The following is a 24,858-nucleotide window of genomic DNA, read 5'->3' on the forward strand; positions in this document are numbered from 1 at the left end:
TCTGTAACTGGTTACATTCAAGTACATGCTTCATTTTAAGGTGGTAAAACATAATGCTAGTATTTCCTCTCTTCCACACACTTTGCAGATCACATTTTTCTCCTCCTGGTTTTACTGTTTAAGCGACGGGGTAATTTAAAGCCCAGACGTTGTTAACTCTGTACATGGAGCTGCGAGGTCGCAGTGTGCTGCACTTTTACACACTTTTACTGTGTGGCTTCAGAAAGACCGCCATCCAATCACCCCGCAACACAGAAAAAAGTCGATAAATATTTACAGGCAAAAAAAACAAAAAACTTCTCAGATTTAATTATGACTTAATAAACTTTATCTCTGCATCATTCCCTTCAAATGAACAGAAATATTTATTTTTGTCCTGAATCTCAAACTCAAGCAGAAAATAATAATTTTAAAAAATTACATTCAGATTCAAATTTAGACCAAAGTATTTCATTTGTAACCTACCAGCAAATATATTGCATTCAGTAACAGCCAACATGAATCCACTAACCAAAATCATCGAAGTAAAACTATAAGTACAATAAACATACAATAACTCTAAAAGCATTCAAATTCATTTTTCAATTAAGAAACAATTAATATGGAAACAATCTTACGTAAAAAGAAACATTTAGATGGAAAGGTAAAACTACCAGAACAAGATGATTTCTTATTTGAAATGATTTTTTTAACAAAGCTGCTACATTTTCTAAATGTCATCCAGCTATAAATACTCCACTTCCGAACAGCAAGTCACTGAGAAAATTCAAAGGTTCAAATTATGCCGTCATGTGCTCTGTGCTCCCTCATATGAACAGATGAGTGAAACTTTATAAACATGTCACACGAGAGGAAGACCTCTCACCTGTGTGAGATCTCAGGTGACGGAGTAATCTAGATTCAAACCGGAAAGTTTTTCCACAAGTCACAAGAAAAAGACTTCTCACCTGTGCGAGTCTGAAAGTGTGCAGAAAGATTAGATTTTTGACAGAAACCTTTAACACAAATCACACATGACTCACCTTGTGAATTTTAAAGTGTACAGAAAGATTAGATTTTCGAGAGAAACTTTTCCCACAGACTACGCATGAAAATGGCTTCTCACCCGTATGACTCTTCATATGACAGGTTAAATAACTTTGGCAACTAAAATGTTTTCCACAGCTCACACATGTATAAGGCTTCACACCTGTGTGAATTCTCATATGACGAATTAAAGTGGCTCTTTGCTTGTATTTTATTCCACAACTTGGACATGAAAAAGGTTTCTCACCTGTGTGAATCCTCATGTGAATATTTAAATCAGATTTGTAAGCAAAATGTTTTCCACAACTCGCACATGAATAACGCTCCATGTGATTTTTCATGTGTCGAGCCACAGAATTTTTTTGAGAAAAGGTTTTATCGCAAATTTTACAAGAATATAATTTTGGGTCAGTGCGAGGTTTCTTGGGTGTATTTTGTTTTGAACTGCAAGTTTTACTTTTCGGCTGTTTGGTTTTCTGACATCTCTCCTTTTGTTTCTGTTCTTCATCTCTCTTTTTTCCTGGGTCTTCAGAATTGCTCCCTTCCTGATCCTGGTTCTCATCCTCGGCAGAGTCATGAGAGATGAGTTGGTTCCTCTGTGGTTCTGTTTCATTGTGGATTATTTGCACATTAGAAGGATTCACCAAAATGTGATAAGTTTCCTGTTTCAGCACAAGATGCTCTTCATCCTGACTGATGCAGAGTTGCTTCTCTTCATCTTTGAACTGTTGATGTTCTGGTTCCTCTTGTTCCTGTTTTATCTGCACAGGTTCTGGTTCCTCTTGTTCCAGTTTTATCTGCAGAGGTTCTGGTTCTTGCTCCTTTTTTATCTGCAGATGTTCTGGTTCTTCTTGCTCCCGTTTTATCTGCACAGGTTCTGGTTCTTCTTGCTCCTGTTTTATCTGCAGAGGTTCAGGTTCTCGTTCATGTTTTATCTGCACAGGTTCTGGTTCTTCTTGCTCCTGTTTTATCTGCAGAGGTTCAGGTTCTCGTTCGTGTTTTATCTGCAGAGGTTCTTTTTCCTCTTGATTTAAAGTGGAGTTTTCCTCTTGGTTGCTGGGCTCATTGAGAATCTCTTCCTCTTTCCACAGATCTGGACAAAAAAAAAAAGCTTTGAAATGTCAGTCAAAGATCAAAAACTTCATCTAAACATGATTTTCTTGGATTATTTTAAAACTAATAAGTATGAAAAGTTAACTCAGCTAGATGAATCAAAATTTGATATTACAAACTTCTGGTTGAGAAAACAAGATCATGATAGTTGAACCAGTGTCTCCTGAATCCAAAAATCTCCTTCCTCTGTGTAGATACAGAATACACATCACATAAAATAGTAATATTCTTTATTTAGTTTGTATTTTAGTATTTGAAATTTGCACGACTTTATACTTCTGCCTCTTGGATTACATCATTTTTAAATATTAATGTTACACTTGCCATTATTATTATTATTTCCAGGTATGTTATCGGTTATTATCCGCATTTGAAGTAACTATCAGTAGTTATTGTTCATTCCAAATAATAATGAACAATAACATTATTAATGCACATTATATTATTAATATGCACATTAATGTGCATATTAATGCACATTATTGTGCAACAATATGCATTATTGCATTTAATTCACAAAATTAAAATTTAGCTAATTTTGTTAAAAAACAAAAAGTAATTAAATTTTGTTAATTAACAAAAAACAAATGGACGGACGGACGGATGGATGGATGATATCTCAGATTTGTCTAGTCCAGGTTGATGAGTCTAGTTTTTGTACTACAGCAGATTAAACATTTCTATGTAGTGATTTTTAAAGACATATTCACAAGTTGTTTAAGTATGCAAATATGTTTTGCACCATTTGCTTTGGATCATGTGGGACAAAACCGTAATTTTTTTCAAAAGTTTGATTCAAAGACTACAATTTGTGTCTTAAGAATTTGAAGAAGTGTGTAACTGCTGTTTTGTATTTATGGGTAGCTGAAAGAAAATCTACAATTACAAAACTCCTAAACTTCAACTTCTCAGTTACAGGGCACAAATAGCTTTTCACCAAAATGCCTCCATATTCGACTCCCATGCAGGAGTTTTTATTGATTCTGGAGGTTTACAGATCAGCAACTTGGTGTTGGAAGCTGGTTTTTTTTTTCTTCTTTTTAGTTCATGGAGGTCCATCATCTTTGGAGCATTCCCAGTCAGATGTAAATCAACGACTCGCTCATCCCCCACCTGGTTCATTTGAGTCTGTTGTTTGGAAAAGAATGATGGGAATGCTCATGTAATTTCTTTTGAATGAGGCTCAAAAGAAATTTGTAGATTCTTTGAAGCTGAAACTGTAAGTTTCACCCTCAGTTCAGAGGGATTATTTTTCTTATTTTGGGAAAGATGGAGTCTTTCAATCTGTTTTCGACTGTTTATTCTCTCTGTCCAGAGCCTGGAAATCATTGGCGTCATTGTCTCCATCATTCATTTTGAGTCTATAGTTTTTAAACTGCATATCTATGGTTAAAATTGCATGAGTTTTAACATATTTAACATTAATGTATCAGTAAACACTTAAATTTGTTCTATATTTATACAGAGAAAATAAAATATACAGGAAAATAACATAGAAAAAACCGAAACAACGATAAATATAAGATTAAACATAAAACTAATCATTTTCAACACAAACTTTAAAAAGCTAAAGAAGCTACAAATCAGAAACTAATTTATTATCAAAGGTGAAAAGAATACACAAAAATTGTACTCAGGTAACAGTAGCACTACTTCAACATATTTTTACTTAAATAAGAGTAAAAAAAGTATTTGATGAAAAGTTTATTCAAACACAGAGTAACTGATCAAATTATCAATCATTTGATATTTAAAACGTACATAATCAGATGGACAAAATATAAAGTTAAATAAAAATGTTGAAAATTACAATAATTTATATAAGCAACAAACAAACAAATAAATAAATAAATAAGGCATAAAAAAGTGCAGGTCTTTTCCTATCTTCTCCCTGTATATTTTTAACATGTTTCTAACTCTAATCAGTAAAACATGAAGGTGTTTCGTACCTATCCGGTGTAAGATGATCTTCGGTATCCGGGTAAAATCCATCAGTCTGCGCTGATCCTCCATCTCTTCCTCCATCTTAACGTTGATTTCTTTCAACTCTGTGAATGTTTCTCCAGCAGGAGTTACCTGCTCGTTTATAAACTCTCTCTGAGGCGGAATTGAAGACATTTCTTTTACTGTAAACACTCAAATATTTAGCTAAACTTCAAACCCGTCCTCAGAAAAGCTAAGGCTATCCCGTGTGCTCTGTTTTTATCTTCCCCGTGTTTCACTGTGGCTGCACTGAAGAAACTGTGAACGATTCATAAGTTCCGCCATAACATACGGTTATATTCTGTAAATAAAAATATTGTTGAAATGTTCATTTAATACAAGACAAGTACAATAATTACTCATAGACTGATGCTTCCAAACATTTTATTTCTGTTTATTATGATGAATTTCTCACACACTACAACCAACCTTTACTGTCTGACTTCATTCAGTCATTGAAACATTTGATCCTGTTTAATAATCTGAAACAAAACATTTTGTGACTAAACATCTTGAACTAAAATCACTGAGATGGAAACAGAAACAAAAACCTGCAGCTTATTTATCTCCGCTGAGCTGCAGGGACATGTTTCTGTCACAAGATGGCAGCACTGTGACGTAATCATATAAAGTTGTGAGACGCCATTTTGGATGTGAATGGACTTTTACTGGAGTGAAATCTGAACCAGAGGAAAGCATTTAATGATTACCATGGCAACTGGAGGAATAAATAATACACTTATTAGATGGAAATGGTGAATGGTGGCCAATATTTGCAGGCGTCTCAGCAGCTGTCATCTCTTCATGAAGTCTGGTTGGCCTTGGACTGATGAAGTTTGGGAATGCACCTTTAATTTCAGATCTGCTGTTCATCTGATATTACCTGTAGCTGCAAACTGCACCAGAGTGATGATGACTTTCCACTGATTCCTGCAGACTCTAGTGGACCAAAGTGTTTGACCTATACTGAGTTTGAAAGCTTTGAACCTGGAGATCATTGTGGCTCGAAACTGCGGTACGTTTGACAAAACAACCAGAGCCGAGATGAAAAAAGCGTCTCTCAATACCTTACATCATCTTAACTAGATCAATGCTCACTGTTTGAGGAGCTATTTCACCAAATATCGTGTCACAAAGGGCAGAACTTCAAGTAGGTTAACCGTTACCATGGTAACTCCAAAGATATATATTTTTTTAAATATTTCTTTTTGGGGGAAGGAGCATTTTGTCTTTACATTATAAACTCACTACATTAAAAATGTTCATATATAAATTTATACAAAATTACACAATGTTTAGTTCATCAAGGAAAAACAAAATAGACAAATAGAATTGTGAACCAACAAAACCCAGTCTGAAATCTGCTACTGAATGAAAATAAAACTACTTAAACAAAACTTTACTATGTAGAGTCATTTTTACAAGGACAGAGATAATACACGTTTACACAAAAAGACAATTCTCAGACTTAACTATGACTGAATAAACCTCATGTCTGCATCGTTGCCATCAAATCAACAGAAATATTTATTTTTGTCCTGAATCTCAAACAGAAAATAAAAAAAATATGATATTCAGATTCAAATTTAGACAAACATATTCTTCCCAAGGGGCAATTCATTTGTAACCTACCAGCACATACTGTACATTCAGTAACAGCCAACATGTATCTGCTAACCAAAATCATCGAAGTAATACAAAATACAATGTTCTTAATAACTCCTAAAGCATTCAAATTCATTTTTCAATTAAGAAACAATTAATATGGAAACAATGTCACTTAAAAAGAAACATTTAGATGGAAAGGTAAAACTACCAGAACAAGATTTCTTATTTGAAATGATTTTTTAACAAAGCTGCTACATTTTCTAAATGTCATCCAGCTATAAATACTCCACTTCCAAACACCAAGTCACTGAGAAAATTCAAAGGTTCAAATTATGCCGTCATGTGCTCTGTGCTCCCTCATATGAACAGATGAGTGAAACTTTATAAACATGTCACACAAGAGGAAGGCCTCTCACCTGTGTGAGATCTCAGGTGACGGAGTAATCTAGATTCAAACCGGAAAGTTTTTCCACAAGTCACAAGAAAAAGACTTCTCACCTGTGTGAGTCTGAAAGTGTGCAGAAAGATTAGATTTTTGACAGAAACGTTTTCCACAGATTACACATGAAAAAGGCTTCTCACCCGTATGAATCCTCATATGAATATCTAAATAACTTTTGCAACTAAAATGTTTTCCACAGCTCACACATGTATATGGATTCTCACCCGTGTGAATTGTCATGTGACGACTTAAAGTGGCTCTTTGCCTGTATTTTTTTCTACAAGTTGGACATGTAAAAGGCTTCTCACCCGTATGAATCCTCATGTGAATATTTAAATCACATTTGTAACCAAAATGTTTTCCACAAGTCACACATGAATAACGCTTCTCACCTGTGTGAATTCTCATGTGACGAGTTAAAGTGCTTTTTTGACTGAATCCTTTTCTACAACTTGGACATGAAAAAGGCTTCTCATCCGTGTGAATCCTCATGTGATTCTTCAAAGTCTCCTTTAAAGGGTAATGTTTTCCACAGAGTGAACATGTGAACGGTTTTTCACCTGTGTGAATTCTCAAGTGATAAATTAAACCACTCTTGTAACTGTAACTTTTTCCACAGGTTGGACAAGAGAAAGGTTTCTCACCAGTGTGAATTTTCATGTGTTGAGTCACAGAATTTTTTTGAGAAAAAGTTTTATCGCAAATTTTACAAGAATATAATTTTGGGTCAGTGCGAGGTTTCTTGTGTGTATTTTGTTTTGGACTGCAAGTTTTACTTTTCGGCTGTTTGGTTTTCTGACATCTCTCCTTTTGTTTCTGTTCTTTGTCTCTCTTTTTTCCTGGGTCTTCAGAATTGCTTCCTTCCTGATCCTGGTTCTCATCCTCGGCAGAGCCATGAGAGATGAGTTGGTTCCTCTGTGGTTCTGTTTCATTGTGGATTATTTGCACATTAGAAGGAATCACCAAAATGTGATAAGTTTCCTGTTTCAGCACAAGCTGCTCTTCATCCTGACTGATGCAGAGTTGCTTCTCTTCCTCTTTGAACTGTTGATGTTCTGGTTCCTCTTGTTCCTGTTTTATCTGCAGAGGTTCTGGTTCTTGTTCGTGTTTTATCTGCAGAGGTTCTGGTTCCTCTTGATTTAAAGTGGAGTTTTCCTCTTGGTTGCTGGGCTCATTGAGAATCTCTTCCTCTTTCCACAGATCTGGACAAAAAAAAAAAGCTTTGAAATGTCAGTCAAAGATCAAAAACTTCATCTAAACATGATTTTCTTGGATTATTTTAAAACTAATAAGTATGAAAAATTAACTCAGCTAGATGAATCAAAATTTGATATTACAAACGTCTGGCTGAGAAAACAAGATCATGATAGTTGAACCAGTGTCTCCTGAATCCAAAAATCTCCTTCCTCTGTGTAGATACAGAATACACATCACATAAAATAGTAATATTCTTTATTTAGTTTGTATTTTAGTATTTGAAATTTGCACGACTTTATTCTTCTGCCTCTTGGATTACATCATTTTTAAATATTAATGTTACACTTGCCATTATTATTATTATTTCCAGGTATGTTATCGGTTATTATCGGCATTTGGAGTAACTATCAGTAGTTATTGTGCATTCCAAATAATAACCACTGTTAATTGTTTAATTTGAGTTCTTTATTTTAAATCTATTTTAACTAACAAGAACAAACATTTTTATTTTGGGGGATTGCTTTATGATATCTAAGATTTGTCTAGTCCAGGTTGATGAGTCTAGTTTTTGTACTACAGCAGATTAAACATTTCTATGTAGTGATTTTTAAAGACATATTCACAAGTTATTTAAGTATGCAAATATGTTTTGCCAGTCAGATGTAAATCAACAACTCGCTCATCCCCCACCTGGTTCATTTGAGTCTGTTGTTTGGAGAAGAATGATGGGAATGCTCGTGTAATTTCTTTTGAATGAGGTTCATAAGAAATTTGTAGATTCTTCGAAGCTGAAACTGTAAGTTTCACCCTCAGTTCAGAGGGATTATTTTTCTTTTTTCGGGGAAAGATGGAGTCTTTCAATCTGTTTTCGACTGATTATTCTCTCTGTCCAGAGCCTGGAAATCATTGGCATCATTGTCTCTATCATTCATTTTGAGTCTATAGTTTTTAAACTGCATATCTATGGTTAAAATTGCATGAGTTTTAACATATTTAACATTAATGTATCAGTAAACACTTAAATTTGTTCTATATTTATACAGAGAAAATAAAATATACAGGAAAATAACATAGAAAAAACCGAAACAACAATAAATATAAGATTAAACATAAAACTAATTATTTTCAACACAAACTTTAACCAGCTAAAGAAGCTACAGATCAGAAACTAATTTATTATCAAAGGTGAAAAGAATACACAAAAATTGTACTCAGGTAACAGTAGCACTACTTCAACATATTTTTACTTAAATAAGAGTAAAAAAAGTATTTGATGAAAAGTTTATTCAAGCACAGAGTAACTGATCAAATTATCAATCATTTGATATTTAAAAAGTACATAATCAGATGGACCAAAATATAAAGTTAAATAAAAATGTTGAAAATTACAATAATTTATATAAACAACAAAAAAATAAATAAATAAATAAATAAATAAGGCATAAAAAAGTGCAGGTCTTTTCCTATCTTCTCCCTTTCTATTTTTAACATGTTTCTAACTAATCAGTAAAACATGAAGGTGTTTCGTACCTATCCGGTGTAAGATGATCCTCGGTATCCGGGTAAAATCCATCAGTCTGCGCTGATCCTCCATCTCTTCCTCCATCTTAACGTTGATTTCTTTCCACTCTGTGAATGTTTCTCCAGCAGGAGTTACCTGCTCGTTGATAAACTCTCTCTGAGGCGGAACTGAAGACATTTTCACTGAAAACACTCAAATATTTAGCTAAACCTCAAACCCGTCCTCAGAAAACAGAACAAAAGCTAAGGCTATCCCGTGTGCTCTGTTTTTATCTTCCCCGTGTTTCACTGTGACTTCACTGAAGAAACTGTGAACGATTTATAAGTTCCGCTTTGAGTCACCTCTTTTAACACACAGTTATATTCTGTAAATGAAAATATTGTTGAGATTTATTTCTTTTTGTTACTCAATTAACCCTAATAAGACAGAGTACATGTAATCAAAGACTCAAAGACTGATTATTTAAAACTTTTTATTTCTGTTAATTATGATGAATTTCTCACACACTACAACCAACCTTTACTGTCTGACGTCATTCAGTCATTGAAACGTTTGATCCTGTTTAATCATCTGAACAAAACATTTTCTAACTGAACATCATAAACCTACATCACAGAAATGGAAACAGAAACAAAAACCTGCAGCTTATCTCCGCTGAGCTGCAGGAACATGTTTCTGTCACAAGATGGCAGCACTGTGACGTAATCATGAAAATCTGATTTGATTTAATTATGTTTCTGCCATGATGATTAGGAAACCTGACCTGGAGAGATGGATGAATGCAATTGATTTCTTTTTCTTTATTTTGAAATAAAGTATGTTTCTGATCAATCCAGAAAAAAGAAATATACATTTTTCTTTTACGAACATATTATTTTAAAATTACAATATTTAAATCCAGAAAAATTTTAACATTTAAAAGCACAGTAAAATTTATTAAAAACTTTTTTCTTATTCCACTAAGACAGTTTGCAGTTTGTTTCCTTTGTTTGGAGACTATGATATTGTTGTTATGGTGACTTTTCTCCACCAGAGGGCGCAGTGACGCCAGTAATCCATATAATGCTGGTTCAATGGAGCTCAGCAGTGTTGAGGACAAAGTCCATCAGTTTCTGGATCAACGTGAATGAACGACTTTCATCATGGAGCATCAGATAAAGTTGTGAGACACCATTTTGGATGTGAATGGACTTTTACTGGAGCGACATCTGAACCAAAAGAGTATTTAATGATCACCATGGAAACTGCAGGAAGAAATAATACACTTGTTTGATGTACATGGCTGCCAATATTTTCAGGCATCTCAGCAGCTGTCATCTCTTCATCACATCTGGTTGGCCTTGGACTGATGAAGTTTGGGAATGCACCTGTATCTCTCGATCCACTTTATTTAAATGTTTACAAGATAACGGCTAGCTAGCTATAACTAGCTAGCTTCAGTGCTATGTTTAGTCGTAGTTGTAGCAGTCAAATCCTTGCACTTCCAATCAACTGGGTACTGACAAAACAGTGAGGAAATATTTCTCCTGTTTCATATATTCTGGTGGACCTGAACCTTGTACCAAGCTTTAGTTATTTATTTTTTGGGAACACATCTTAGATGAAGACAACCAAGGTATTGTGTATCAAGCAGGATAAATCAACTGTCTTAAAGCCCTACTACATTTAGCTGTATATTAACTGGCATAAGCATCAGAATGTACACTGATTTTAACTGAATACCAATCAAAAATAGAATTACAAGATTTACAAAACAAATACAGAAATTAACTTAGCATTGGTTGAACTTTAACCTCAATTCCCACAATTCATGAACAAAGAATAGTGTCTCTGATAGGTATTTTGTTTACCTAAATACAAAGAAAGAACCACAGACAACATTTATGAGTTTTTAACCAAGCTTTTGCAGAAGGAGAAGACACAGCGAACTGCTCCTCTGAACAGCTCACCATGTGTTCTGAAACTCTGCCTTTTATTAACACAAAACAAAAGAAAGGGGGCTGGTGCTGATAAGATTAGGAGTCCAAAGGAACTAAAACAAATCAAACAAACGCAGTTTTATGACTAAGGAAAGACCATCTTTAAAGAACATGTTTTAAGGGTTATAGTAAAGTTAGCTCTGTCTCACACATATAATTAACCTATAAATGAAGAGCAAACTGGTAACTACTGATAAAACATAATTTTTCTAACAGTCTCTACCTTTAACTTTGGCTGGACTCACTTTACTCTCATGCTCTGAGCTACTTTATGAGTCAACAACTTAAACTGAATATTATTCAAACAAAAGCAAAATAAAACTCCTAAAATCCAGTTAGTAAGAAATCATGGCCTCCCCCCACAGGACATTCCCAGTGCAGGTTGGCACACTGCCAAATAAAACTCCAGTTTTGCTGTTATTTGCAAAACGGTGCACAGAAAGCCTAACACAGTGCTGCATACTGAGCAGATAAGAGGTACACTTCTTAAGAGTAGCTTTGGTGCGTTTTCACCGTGTGCTAGCAAGAAGGATAATAAAATACAAGTCAGCAATGACGACCGAAGCGCTGCCGTTAGCATCCATATTGTGTTTGAGGTAAACCGGAAGTCTGCCCCAAAACCAACCCGGAAGCAACGACCCCCAAACAAAGGTTCCGCTTCGCCACTACTGCTCCCATTCAAACCTCAAGAAAGCACTATAGATGCAGGCAGATTAACATCCCGTAATGCAAACTAAATATAACTTCTTCATTTTTGGAACAAAATACAATAAATTACACATGTAAATATTTAAAAATTATGAAACAACCAAAATTATGTGGTGGCATTTTTAGGTGCGCCACAGATAGTTAAGATTCAAATTATGCCATTATGTGCACTCTCATATGAACAGTTAAAGTGCGTTTCTGAATGAAACTTTTTCCACAAGTCACACAAGAGAAAGGCTTCTCACCCGTGTGAAACCTCATGTGATTCTTTAAACCGGCCTTAAAACGGTAATGTTTTTCACATAATGAACATGTGAACAGTTTTTCACCTGTGTGAATTCTCATGTGATTCTTTAAAGCGCCCTTTAAATGGTAATGTTTTTCACATAATGAACATGTGAACGGTTTTTCACCTGTGACAATTCTCAAGTGATGAATTAAACCCCTCTTGTGCCTGTAACTTTTTCTACAGACTGTACATGTGAAAGGTTTATTGTCGTTGTGAATTTTCATGTGGCTAGTCAAAGATGCGTTTTGAGAAAAAGTTTTATGGCAAATTTTACAAAAGTATCGTATTTGGCGAGCACGAGATTTCTTGCGTAGTTTTCGTTTTGAGCTGCAAGTTTTGGTTTTCTGACATCTCTCCTTTTGTTTCTGTTCTTCGTCTCTCTTTTTTCCTAGGTCTTCAGAATTTCTTCCTTCCTGATCCTGGTTCTCATCCTCAGCAGAGCCATGAGAGATGAGTTGGTCCCTCTGTGATTCTGTTTCATTGTGGAATATTTGTACATTAGATGGAATCACCAAATTGTCATCAGTCTCCTGTTTCAGCACAAGCTGCTCTTCATCCTGACTGATGCAGAGTTCCTTCTCTTCCTCTTTGAACTGTTGATGTTCTGGTTCTTCTTGTTCCTGTTTTATCTGCAGAGGTTCTGGTTCCTCTTGTTCTAAAGTGGAGTTTTCCTCTTGGTTGCTGGGCTCATTTAGAACCTCCTCCTCTTTCCACAGATCTGGACAAAAAGAAAAAACAAAAGCTTTGAAATGTCAGTCAATTTTAATCCATCGATGCATCTAAACATGATTTTTCTTGGATTATTATAAATTTTAAAACGTATAAGTATGAAAAATTAACTCAGCTAGATGAATCAAAATGTGATTTACGAACTTCTGGATGAGAAAACAAATTCATAATAGCTGATTATTGGCTGTCTCCCCCAGTGAATAATCCAGAAATCTCCTTCCTCTGTGTAGATACAGAATATACATCACATAAAATAGTAATATTCTTTATTTAGTTTTTATTTTAGTATTTGAAATTTGGACATGACCTTATATTTCTGCCTCTTGGATTACATCATTTTTAAATATTAATGTTGCACTCGCCGTTATTATCGGCATTTGGAGTAACTATCAGTTATTAGTATCTCTTAAAATAAGTTATTGTGCATTGCAAATAATAACCACTGTTAATTGTTTAACTTGAGTTATTTATTTTAAATCTATTTTAACTAACCGGAACAAACCTTATTATGTTTTTGGGGATTGTTTTATAATAAGAAGTGTGTAACTGCTGTTTTGTATTTATGGGTAACTGAAAGAAAATCTACCAATTACAAAACTCCTAATGGATTTTTTTTTTTTCTGGAACTTCAACTTCTCAGTTACAGGGCACAAATACATTTTCACCAAAATGCCTCCATATTCGACTCCCATGCAGGAGTCTTTGTTGTGGATGGGTCCATCCTCTTCAGAACATTCCCAGGAAATCAACGACCCGCTCATCCCCCACCTGGTTCATACGACTCTTGCTTGGAGTGGAATGATGGGAATACTCGTGTCATTTCTTTTGAATTTCTTTCAAAACAAATATGTAGATGCTTGGAAGCTGATATCGTAACCTTCCTCCTCATCTTCAGAGTTGTTTTGTTTTTTTGTTGTTGTTTTTGACAAAGATGGCGTCTTTTGCTCTCTTTCAGAACTGGCAAAAATTGTACTCAGGTAACAGTAGCACTACTTCAACATATTTTTACTTAAATAAGAATAAAAAGGTATTTGATGAAAAGTTTACTCAAGCACAGAGTAACTGATCGAATTATCAATCATTTGATATTTAAAACGTACATAATCAGATGGACCAAAATATAAAGTTAAATGAAAATGTTGTTGTTATTTAAGGAAGAAAATTACAATAATTGATATAAGCAACAAACAAACAAATAAATAAATAAGGCATAAAAAAGTGCAGGTCTTTTCCTAACTTCTCCCTGGATATTTTTAACATGTTTCTAACTCTAATCAGTAAAACATGAAGGTGTTTCGTACCTATCCGGTGTAAGATGATCTTCGGTATCCGGGTAAAATCCATCAGTCTGCGCTGATCCTCCATCTCTTCCTCCATCTTAACGTTGATTTCTTTCCACTCTGTGAATGTTTCTCCAGCAGGAGTTACCTGCTCGTTGATAAACTCTCTCTGAGGCGGAACTGAAGACATTTCTTTTACTGTAAACACTCAAATGTTTAGCTAAACCTCAAACCCGTCCTCAGAAAACAGAATAAAAGCTAAGGCTATCCCGTGTGCTCTGTTTTTTATCTTCCCCGTGTTTCACTGTGGCTTCACTGAAGAAACTGTGAACGATTTATAAGTTCCGCTTTGAGTCACCTCTTTTAACACACAGTTATATTCTGTAAATGAAAATATTGTTGAAATGTTGATTTAATACAAGACAAGTACAATAATAACTCATAGACTGATACTTCCAAACATTTTATTTCTGTTTATTATGGTGAATTTCTCACACTACAACCAACCTTTACTGTCTGACTTCATTCAGTCATTGAAACATTTGATCCTATTTAATAATCTGAAACAAAACATTTTCTGACTAAACATCTTGAACTAAAATCACTGAGATGGAAACAGAAACAAAAACCTGCAGCTTGTTTATCTCCGCTGAGCTGCAGGAACATGTTTCTGTCACAAGATGGCAGCACTGTGACGTAATCATGAAAATCTGTGACTTAAGTTAATAAATTTTTATTATTTCTTGATGATGACTATAAAACCTGTCCTAGATACATGGATGAATGGAATGGATTTTTTTTCACTTAACTTTAAATAAAGCTTGTCTTTAATCAATCCAGGAGTAAAATAAAATTTAATTTTCTTTTACTAATATATTATTTAAAATTAAAATATTTAAATCCAGCAATAAAATGAAAAAGCTACAAAATATAAAAACACAGTAAAATTCTTTTTTTTTAAAAATCTCAACACTAAAAACTTATTTTCTCTTATTCCACTAAAACAGTTTGCTAATCTGTTGCTATTATTTGGAGTCTGTAATATTGTTATGGTGACTTTCACCACCAGAGGGCGCAGTACAGCCAGTAAGTCATATAATGCTGGTTCAATGGAGCTCAGCAGTGTTGAGGACAAATCCATCCGTTTCTGTGTCAATGTTAATCAACAAGTATCTTTATCTGATGGAGCATCAGATAAAGTAGTGAAATCTGAACCAGAGGAAAGCATTTAATGATCACCATGGAAACTGGAGGAATAAATAATACACTTATTAGATGGAAATGGTGAATGGTGGCCAATATTTGCAGGCGTCTCAGCAGCTGTCATCTCTTCCTGCCGTCTTGTTGGCCTTGGACTGATGAAGTTTGGGAATGCACCTTTAATTTCAGATCTGCTGTTCATGTGATATTACCTGTAGCTGCAAACTGCACCAGAGTGATGATGACTTTCCCCTGATTCCTGCAGACTCCAGTGGACCAAAGTGTTTGTCCTATACTGAGTTTGAAAGCTTTGAACCTGCAGATCATTGTGGCTCGAAACTGCGGTACGTTTGACAAAACAACCAGAGCCGAGATGAAAAAAGCGTCTCTGAAACCTTACATCATCTTAACTAGATCAATGCTCACTGTTTGAGGAGCTATTTCACCAAATATTGTGTCACAAAGGGCAGAACTTCAAGTAGGTTAACCGTTACCATGGTAACTTCAAAGATATATATTTTTTAAAATATTTCTTTTTGGGGGAAGGAGCATTTTGTCTTTACATTATAAACTCACTACATTAAAAATGTTCATATATAAATTTATACAAAATTACACAATGTTTAGTTCATCAAGGAAAAACAAAATAGACAAATAGAATTGTGAACCAACAAAACCCAGTCTGAAATCTGCTACTGAATGAAAATAAAACTACTTAAACAAAACTTTACTATGTAGAGTCATTTTTACAAGGACAGAGATAATGCACGTTTACACAAAAAGACAATTCTCAGACTTAACTATGACTGAATAAACCTCATGTCTGCATCGTTGCCATCAAATCAACAGAAATATTTATTTTTGTCCTAAATCTCAAACAGAAAATAAAAAAAATATGATATTCAGATTCAAATTTAGACAAACATATTCTTCCCAAGGGGCAATTCATTTGTAACCTACCAGCACATACATTGCATTCACTAAGAGCTAACATGTATCTGCTAACCAAAATCATTGAAGTAATACAAAATACAATGTTCTTAATAACTCCTAAAGCATTCAAATTCATTTTTCAAATAAGAAACAATTAATATGGAAACAATGTCACTTAAAAAGAAACATTTAGATGGAAAGGTAAAACTACCAGAACAAAATGATTTCTTATTTGAAATGATGTTTTAACAAAGCTGCTACATTTTCTAAATGTCATCCAGCTATAAATACTCCACTTCCAAACAGCAAGTCACTGAGAAAATTTATACTTAAGGCTTAAATTATGCCATCATGTGCTCTCTGATATGAACAGCTAAATTGCTTCTCCGAGTGAAACTTTTTCCACACATCACACAAGAGAAAGGCTTCTCACCTGTGTGACTTCTAACATGACGAAGGAAATGAGATTGAAACCGAAAAGATTTTCCACAAGTCACACAAGAAAAAGACTTCTGACCTTCGTGAACTTTAAAGTGTGCAGAAAGATTACCATTTAGAGGGAAACTTTTTCCACAGATCCCACACGTGAAAAGCTTCTCACCCGTGTGAATCCTCATGTGATTCTTTAAACTGTCCTTTAAATGGTATTGTTTTCCACAGATTGAACATGTGAATGGTTTTTCACCTCTGTAAATTTTTAAGTGATAAATTAAATTTTTCTTGTATCTGTAACTGTTTCCACAGGTTGTACATGTGAAAGGTTTCTCTCCCGTGTGAATTCTCATGTGTCTAGGCAAAGAATTCTTTCGCGGAAAGATTTTGTTACAAATTTTACAAGAATATAATTTTTGGTTTGAACTTTCGGTTGTGCTTTTGATTTTCTGACTTCTCTCATTTTGTTTTTGTTCTTCGTTTCTCTTTTTTCCTGGATCTTCAAAATTGCTTCCTTTCTCATCCTGGTTAGTTTCAGCAGAGTCAAGAGAGATGAGTTGGTTCATCTGTGGTTCTGTTTCATTGTGGATTCTGTTCATATTATAAGGAATCATCAAAATATGATCCGTCTCCTGTTTCAGCACAAGATGCTCTTCATCCTGACTGATGCAGAGTTGCTTCTCTTCCTCTTTGAACTGTTGATGTTCTGGTTCCTCTTGTTCTTGTTTTATCTGCAGAGGTTCTGGTTCTTCTTTTTCTTGTTTTATCTGCAGAGGTTCTGGTTCTTCTTTTTCTTGTTTTATCTGCAGAGGTTCTGGTTCTTCTTTTTCTTGTTTTAGCTGCAGAGGTTCTGGTTTCTCTTGATCTAACGTGGAGTTTTTCACCTGGTTGCTGGGTTCTTTCAGAACCTCCTCCTCTTTACACAGACCTGGACAAAAAGAAAAAAAACAAAAGCTTTGAAAATGTCAGTTAGAGGTCGAACCCTTCAATTTAATCCATTGATGCATTTAAACAAGATTTTCTTGGATTAACATAAAATTAAAAACTAATAATTATGAAAAGTGGTTTGTAATCTCAACTATTGAAACTTGCAAACTAAGAAATGATTAAGTAATGGCCTGACTATAAGAAGGGTTGATGCTGGATTGGAAAACAGTAATATTAGACCAGAATTACCACTGGATGTGCTGAAACAGTGACGTCTAAATACACTGAAGTCGGGTTTTGAGAGGAAAGAAGATCAACTTCCAGACCCTAAACTCAGCTAATCTCAGGGAATCTTATGAGGATGAAACACGTCCACAACTCAGCAGCTGAAGTGGCAAAGAATATGGAGAATCAGGACAACGTTATAAAACCACCTAAACTCAGGTTATAAAATTAAAAGTGCAACATGGAGAAAGCCTGGAGAGATGGAAAAGAGGATTTCCAATAAGAAAGCACAGAAGGGTCACAAGTACAAACTAGAGGCTTAGATTTAGTAAAGCCATGATGAAGGACAACAGAACAATGACTTTAATAAGTTAAATGTTCTCGCTAAGCTTTCTAGCATTTAGCAAACAGGAATAATTTTGGTCATTCTATTTAGGCTAAAAGACGATAAGTTTTCTCTGATTTAACTTCCAATGTTTCTTTTTATTCAATGCATCTGGCTTCACCCCATATACGTACATCACCAAGTATTGATTTGGATTGTTTTATTTTGGGGGGGAAAAAATTATTTTAGAAATGTTTCTTCTAGTCAAATACAAAGCTGAAGTTGGTTTCCGATTCGGGAAATGGCTAAAGGGCGATTCCACCAAATTTTTCACTATATTCCTCATCTTTAATCTATTCTAGTAAAAAAAAAATTACAACATGTAGAAACTTGGACTGGATTATTCTGCACTAATAGTAGAATATATAAATCTACGTTTGGGATTTGTGAAACCTTTAACTGATTTGTGAAACTTCACTTAATAGACCACTGCAGAAGATCTTACCTTCCAACAGCCATCGCCATCTACAATAACTCTGAAGAATTCATGAGTTACACCAACATTTAATTTCCCATTGGGATTAATAAAGTGGTTTTGTATTAGAATTGAATTTGAATTTGAAAAAAAACTGCATGGAACAAGTGTGAATAGTAATCTGAACTTCAGTGAAGTCTCACAAATCAGAAAAAGGTTTCACAAATCCCAAACAAGGATTAAAATATTCTATCAGATCAGAATAATCTAGTCCAAGTTTGAAGAGTCTATGAGTTGTAATTTAGGAACTGGCGCAGTTCTAGTGTGATACTGATGCAAAAACGTGGTGAAATCAACCTTTTTTGAAGTTTCACAAAACATAAAAAGTGTTCACAAATCACAAACATGGTTGTAAATATTATACTATTAGAGCAGAATAATCCAGTCCAGGTTAAAGTGTCTAGGTGTTGTAGTTCTTTTTATAGAACAGATTAAAGATGAGGAAGGTAGTGAAAGATTAGGTGGAATCGGAAACCAACTTCAGCTTCGATAGTCAAATTTGTTATGTAGTTTTATTTTGTGTTTATTCTAGTATTTTAAATTTACACATAACTTTATATTTCTGCCTCGTACCTATCCGGTGTAAGATGATCCTCGGTATCCGGGTAAAATCCATCAGTCTGCGCTGATCCTCCATCTCTTCCTCCATCTTAACGTTGATTTCTTTCCACTCTGTGAATGTTTCTCCAGCAGGAGTTACCTGCTCGTTGATAAACTCTCTCTGAGGCGGAACTGAAGACATTTTCACTGAAAACACGGAAATATTTACCGAAAACACCAAACCTGTTTTCAAGCTACCTTCTAAGAGGAGCTAATGCTACCTCGTGAGCTCCGTAGCTTCCCGTGTGTTTCACTTTGGCTGCACTGAAGAAACTGTAAACGATTTTTAGTTCCACCTTGAATTTTCCGCTTTGAGCCTCCTCTCAACATACAATAATTTTAATATTTTACAACATTAATAAAAGGTTCATATATTTCAGTGAGTGAAACACAGTATTAAAGTAATTACACAAACACACGGTTTTTTTACAAGCCTTTTATTTCTGTTAATTATGAGGATTTTCTGCAGCGAATTGAACAGCCTTTACTTTTAGAATATTACATCATACTGACTAATGGAAGAAAAAAAATTACTTAAGAAATGTGAGTTTGCAGTCAGTTATCAAAATATATTTATTCTTATTCTTATTTATTCTTTCCATAGAAAGAAGTGAAAACATGAAAGGTCACTGAAGAGACAAGATGTAAGAAGACAGATAACTTTAATTAAAGCCACAAAGACAAAGTAATTATTTTGCTTGTATCATCATACATGTAACTGAGCAAAGAGATGTTATTAATCACTCATTTAAAAACGTACAAAGAAAATATGTTACAAATATAAAATAACAAAGGAAAACACTGTGAAGCCTCCCAAAGGAACAAAATGTGTTTAACTGAAGCTCCTCAATGCTAAGAAACAAAAGTCACTTTGCAGCTGTATAAAATACCAATATACTGTTATGAACCTGGTTTCCTGTTGTAGAACCTAAACGTCTTTAACATCTATTTCACAATATGTGTCACACTAATCTGGTTCTGGTCTGCCTAGGTGCTTCGTTTTATACAGCTGCCATTAAAGGGATTGGATCACCTGATTCTGATCATTTGGATGGGTGAGAAAATGTTTTTGATAATGCAGAGCATGTACAAACACATTTTCACAGCAGAATTTTAACAATGACTTCTGTGTAACAAACATTTATGAAAATAAAAATCTCTCCGCTGTTATCTCTACATCAAAATCTGATCAGATCTCAATAATATTTGATGGGTTTCTTTTCTTTCAAACAAACATCCCTACGTTCTATTTCTGGGCTTCAGACACGTGACCCGGATGCTGCAAGAAATTCTGATGGGGATCAGGAAAAGACTGTATGGCTGGGTAGGTTATATTTAATTTATTCAGCTTCTTTAGCATGGAAGACCCACCAAATAAACATTTTCTGTCCAGGACTCAGCACTAAGTTAGCTGCTAACAACATTAGCACTCTGGGAACTACCAAGCTAGGGGGTAAAAATAATAAATCTTACCATACATATGAACAGGGCCATGCAGAGACCTTTGGATGGGCAGGGGCACAAAGTTAAAAAGGGGCACATTGAACAAGATATTAAAATACCATACAGCAACATAACAACAATCCATAATACCTACATTTCTAAGTTTCACCTAGTTAACCCAGCTATGGATAACATGTAAAAGAATAGTCTTTTTGCTCTACAGTGTTGTATGCATGCGCAAAATTTTTGTAACAACATGTATTGTATCTGTTTTTGTACATCGTAAGTCAGTGCCTCAACAGCTATGAGCCTCATCGCATGTCACTGTTTGGCACTCATATGAATCTTTATGTGTGTCAGTAATTGATTTTTCATCCTGAAACTTTCTCCACATGTCCCACAAGAGAAAGGCTTCTCACCTGTGTGAATTCTCATGTGATGAGTTAAAGTGATTCTTTTAGAGTATCTCTTTCCACAGGTCCCACAAGAGAAAGTCTTCTCACCTGTGTGAATTTTCACATGATCATATAAAGTATCTTTTCGAGAGAAACTTTTTCCACAGGTCCCACATGAGAAAGGCTTCTCACCTGTGTGAATTCTCAAGTGAACATTTAAATGATATTTTACAGAGAAACATTTTCCACAGGTTCCACATGAGAAAGGCTTCTCACCTGTGTGAATTCTCATGTGCTTATTTAAAGTCCCTCTTTCACTGTAACTCTTTCCACAGGTCCCACAGGAGAAAGGTTTCTCACCTGTGTGAATTCTCATGTGCTTATTTAAAGTCCCTCTTTCACTGTAACTCTTTCCACAGGTCCCACAAGAAAAAGGCTTCTCACCTGTGTGAATTCTTATGTGATTATTTAAAGTCCCTCTTTGATTGAAACTCTTTCCACAGGTCCCACAGGAGAAAGGCTTCTCACCTGTGTGAATTCTCATGTGATCAAGTAAATGACATTTTTTAGAGAAACTTTTTTCACAGGTTCCACAGGAGAAAGGTTTCTCACCTGTGTGAATTTTCATGTGCTTAGTTAAAATCCCTCTTTCACTGTAACTCTTTCCACAGGTTCCACAGGAGAAAGGCTTCTCACCTGTGTGAATTCTCATGTGTATAGTTAAAGTCCCTCTATGAGCGTAACTTTTTCCACAATTCCCACAGGAGAAAGGCTTCTCACCTGTGTGAATTTTCATATGATCATATAAAGTATCTTTTCGAGAGAAACTTTTTCCACAGGTCCCACATGAGAAAGGCTTCTCACCTGTGTGAATTCTCATGTGATAAATTAAACCAACCTTTTGTCTGAAACTTTTCCCACAGGCTGAACAAGTGAAAGGTTTTACTCCTGTGTGAGTTATTATGTGTCTCATCAAGTTACTGTTTTCAGAAAAGGTTTCATCACAAATTTTATAAGAATGTAATTTTTGCCTTCCGTGAGCTTTCTTGTGCTTTTTTTGTTTTGAAGTGTCAGTTCTTACTTTCTGCTCTTTGGTTTTCTCATATTTCTCCTTTTGTTTTTGTTCTTCCTTTCTCTTTTTTCCTGGGTTTTCAGAATTGTTTCCTTCCTGATCCCGGTTCTCAGCTTCTGGAGAGCCATGAGAGATGAGTTGGTTCCTCTGTGGTTCTGTTTCATTGAGAACCTCCTCCTCTTTACACACACAACATTGTGGGAGATCTGGACAAAAAGACAAAACAAAAGCCTTTAAATGTCAATCAAACAAGGAATCCTTCACTTTAATCTCTTGATGCATCAAAACAGGATTTTCTTGGGTTAGTCTAAAATTACAGTCTTACAAGAATGAACATTAACTCAACCAATGAGGTTCTTCTGACCAGAATGGAATTAGATGTGAGTCAAAATATGATATTATGGACCTTCAGGTGAGCAAACAAGATGGTGATAGCTTAACTTAGTGGCTTCCTGTCAAATATTACATAAAAATTTCCTCTTCCATGTAGCTGCAGGATATATAACATATTAAATAGTGACATAAAATGCCTAACGCAAAACACTAACTATTTTTTTAATCTCACCCACTGATATTGTCAGACATTGCTCCACTCACACGCTCAACACAAACTTTCAAAAGCACGACTAAATCTCAGGCTTTACTTTCCTGCGATTCGCAGCAGAATTGGTAACAGTGGGGTGATTGTTGTTAACATGCAGAAAATAATGGCAAAATGATCCTATTGAAAATATTTGACATGAATGTTGGACAAATTCATAATAGCTGATTATTCGCTGTCTCCCCCAGCGAATAATCCAGAAATCTCCTTCCTCTATGTAGATACAGAATATACATCACATAAAATAGTAATATTCTTTATTTAGTTTTTATTTTAGTATTTGAAATTTGGACATGACTTTATATTTCTGCCTCTTGGATTACATCATTTTTAAATATTAATGCTACACTTGCCATTCTTATTTCCAGGTATGTTATCGGTTATTATCGGCATTTGGAGTAACTATCAGTTATTAGTATCTCTTAAAATAAGTTATTGTGCATTCCAAATAATAACCACTGTTAATTGTTTAACTTGAGTTATTTATTTTAAATCTATTTTAACTAACCGGAACAAACCTTATTATGTTTTTGGGGATTGTTTTATAATAAGAAGTGTGTAACTGCTGTTTTGTATTTATGGGTAACTGAAAGAAAATCTACCAATTACAAAACTCCTAAAGGATTTTTTTTTTCTGGAACTTCAACTTCTCAGTTACAGGGCACAAATACATTTTCACCAAAACGCCTCCATATTCGACTCCCATGCAGGAGTCTTTGTTGTGGATGGGTCCATCCTCTTCAGAGCATTCCCAGGAAATCAACGACCCGCTCATCCCCCACCTGGTTCATATGACTCTTGCTTGGAGTGGAATGATGGGAATACTCGTGTCATTTCTTTTGAATTTCTTTCAAAACAAATATGTAGATGCTTGGAAGCTGATATCGTAACCTTCCTCCTCATCTTCAGAGTTGTTTTGTTTTTTTGTTGTCGTTTTTGACAAAGATGGCGTCTTTTGCTCTCTTTCAGAACTGGCAAAAATTGTACTCAGGTAACAGTAGCAATACTTCAACATATTTTTACTTAAATAAGAGTAAAAAAAAGGATTTGATGAAAAGTTTATTCAAACACAGAGTAACTGATCGAATTATCAATCATTTGATATTTAAAAAGTACATAATCAGATGGACCAAAATATAAAGTTAAATGAAAATGTTGTTATTTAAGGAAGAAAATTCCAATATTTGATATAAGCAACGAACAAACAAACAAATAAGTAAATAAATAAATAAGGCAGAAAAAAGTGCAGGTCTTTTCCTAACTTCTCCCTGGATATTTTAACACGTTTTTAACTCTAATCAGTAAAACATGAAGGTGTTTCGTACCTATCCGGTGTAAGATGATCCTCGGTATCCGGGTAAAATCCATCAGTCTGCGCTGATCCTCCATCTCTTCCTCCATCTTAACGTTGATTTCTTTCCACTCTGTGAATGTTTCTCCAGCAGGAGTTACCTGCTCGTTGATAAACTCTCTCTGAGGCGGAACTGAAGATATTTTCACTGAAAACACGGAAATATTTACCGAAAACACCAAACCTGTTTTCAAACTACCTTCTAAGAGGAGCTAATGCTACCTCGTGAGCTCCGTAGCTTCCTGTGTGTTTCACTTTGGCTGCACTGAAGAAACTGTAAACGATTTTTAGTTCCCCCTAGACTTTTCCGCTTTGAGCCTCCTCTCAACATAAAGTTATATTAAATATTTTACAACATTAATAAAAGGTTCATATATTTCAGTGAGTGAAACACAGTATTAAAGTAATTACACAAACACACGGATGTTTCCAAGCCTTTTATTTCTGTTAATTATGAGGATTTTCTGCAGCGAATTGAACAGCCTTTACTTTTAGAATATTACATCATACTGACTAATGGAAGAAAAAAAAAACTTAAGAAATGTGAGTTTGGATTCAGTTATCAAAAGGTATTTATTCTTACAAAATAACCATATTTGAACATCTAATGAATTTTTTTGAGTCTGAACTGTTTAGTTTGTAAAACAGTCTAATGTTATATCAGGTTGTAGTTTTGTAGGTTGTGATTCAGTTTTAAAGTTAAACACTGAATGACTACATATATTTTAGAGCAGGGGTGTCAAACTCCAGTCCTCAAGGGCCGGTGTCCTGCAGTTTTTATAAGTGCCACAGGTACAAAACACTGGAATGAAATGGCTTAATTACCTCCTCCTTATGTAGATCAGTTCTCCAGAGCCTTGCTAATGACCTAATTATTCCATTCAGGTGTGGTGCAGCAAAGGCACAACTAAAAGTTGCAGGACACCGGCCCTTGAGGACTGGA

General features: G+C 34.8%; 5 protein-coding genes and 1 long non-coding RNA gene across 18 annotated transcripts in view; 1 reads left to right on the forward strand and 5 right to left on the reverse strand.

Moving 5' to 3' along the window:
- Window positions 1-24,858, reverse strand: part of LOC116733095 (oocyte zinc finger protein XlCOF6-like) — a 778,765-nt gene that overhangs the window by 565,413 nt on the left and 188,494 nt on the right. The window lies entirely within an intron of this gene.
- The window catches only part of LOC116733104 (gastrula zinc finger protein XlCGF8.2DB-like), a 570,370-nt gene that overhangs the window by 366,251 nt on the left and 179,261 nt on the right, over window positions 1-24,858 (reverse strand). Inside the window, exons 1-2 of one of the 4 annotated variants that reach the window (XR_004341942.1) lie at window positions 19,027-19,073; window positions 15,575-17,369 (exon numbers count right to left, since the gene is read on the reverse strand). The exons of 1 other annotated variant lie outside the window; for it this stretch is intronic. Coding sequence is in view for 2 of the 3 variants with exons in the window: in XM_032583822.1 (XP_032439713.1) it covers window positions 16,351-17,369 (1,019 nt within the window). In the remaining variant the exon portion in view is untranslated. Of the gene's footprint in view, window positions 1-15,559; window positions 17,370-19,026; window positions 19,074-24,858 lie in introns of those variants that run through there. 2 more of the 4 variants (XM_032583822.1, XM_032583824.1) reach the window with 2 other exon arrangements.
- The window catches only part of LOC116733103 (immunoglobulin superfamily member 3-like), a 919,724-nt gene that overhangs the window by 339,525 nt on the left and 555,341 nt on the right, over window positions 1-24,858 (forward strand). The gene's annotated exons all lie outside the window — the stretch shown is intronic.
- Window positions 1-24,858, reverse strand: part of LOC116733131 (butyrophilin-like protein 8) — a 766,651-nt gene that overhangs the window by 175,481 nt on the left and 566,312 nt on the right. The window lies entirely within an intron of this gene.
- LOC116733113 (gastrula zinc finger protein XlCGF57.1-like) lies at window positions 4,490-13,944 on the reverse strand. 2 transcript variants are annotated; one of them, XM_032583844.1, is made up of 3 exons: window positions 13,898-13,944; window positions 11,750-12,585; window positions 4,490-6,826 (listed from the first exon to the last, which is right to left on the reverse strand). In XM_032583844.1, exons 1-3 carry the CDS (start codon window positions 13,938-13,940, stop codon window positions 6,182-6,184), a joined length of 1,524 nt encoding a protein of 507 aa, XP_032439735.1. In that variant the 5' UTR covers window positions 13,941-13,944; the 3' UTR covers window positions 4,490-6,181. The 2 variants fall into 2 exon arrangements, with proteins under 2 accessions (XP_032439735.1, XP_032439736.1); XM_032583845.1 differs by lacking the exons at window positions 11,750-12,585; window positions 13,898-13,944 and adding an exon at window positions 8,900-8,987 and having other exon boundaries at window positions 4,490-7,374.
- LOC116733175 (uncharacterized) lies at window positions 21,602-23,951 on the reverse strand. Its single transcript, XR_004341973.1, has 2 exons — window positions 23,890-23,951; window positions 21,602-22,169 (listed from the first exon to the last, which is right to left on the reverse strand). It is a non-coding gene; the product is annotated as an uncharacterized LOC116733175 (long non-coding RNA).

The sequence above is a fragment of the Xiphophorus hellerii genome, chromosome 14, assembly GCF_003331165.1.
Source record: "Xiphophorus hellerii strain 12219 chromosome 14, Xiphophorus_hellerii-4.1, whole genome shotgun sequence".
Lineage (NCBI taxonomy): Eukaryota > Metazoa > Chordata > Actinopteri > Cyprinodontiformes > Poeciliidae > Xiphophorus > Xiphophorus hellerii.

Bases quoted from the DNA above. Each gene is read 5' to 3' on its own strand.
- LOC116733113 (XM_032583844.1), bottom strand. From the start codon at position 13,940: ATGGATTTTACCCGGATACCGAAGATCATCTTACACCGGATAG. The intron at 12,586-13,897 runs GTACGAAACACC...CTTTTTGTCCAG, and splicing joins GATCATCTTACACCGGATAG to ATCTGTGGAAAGAGGAGGAG. The intron at 6,827-11,749 runs GTGCACATAATG...CAACACATGAAA, and splicing joins CTTTAACTGTTCATATGAGA to ATTCACACTGGTGAGAAACC.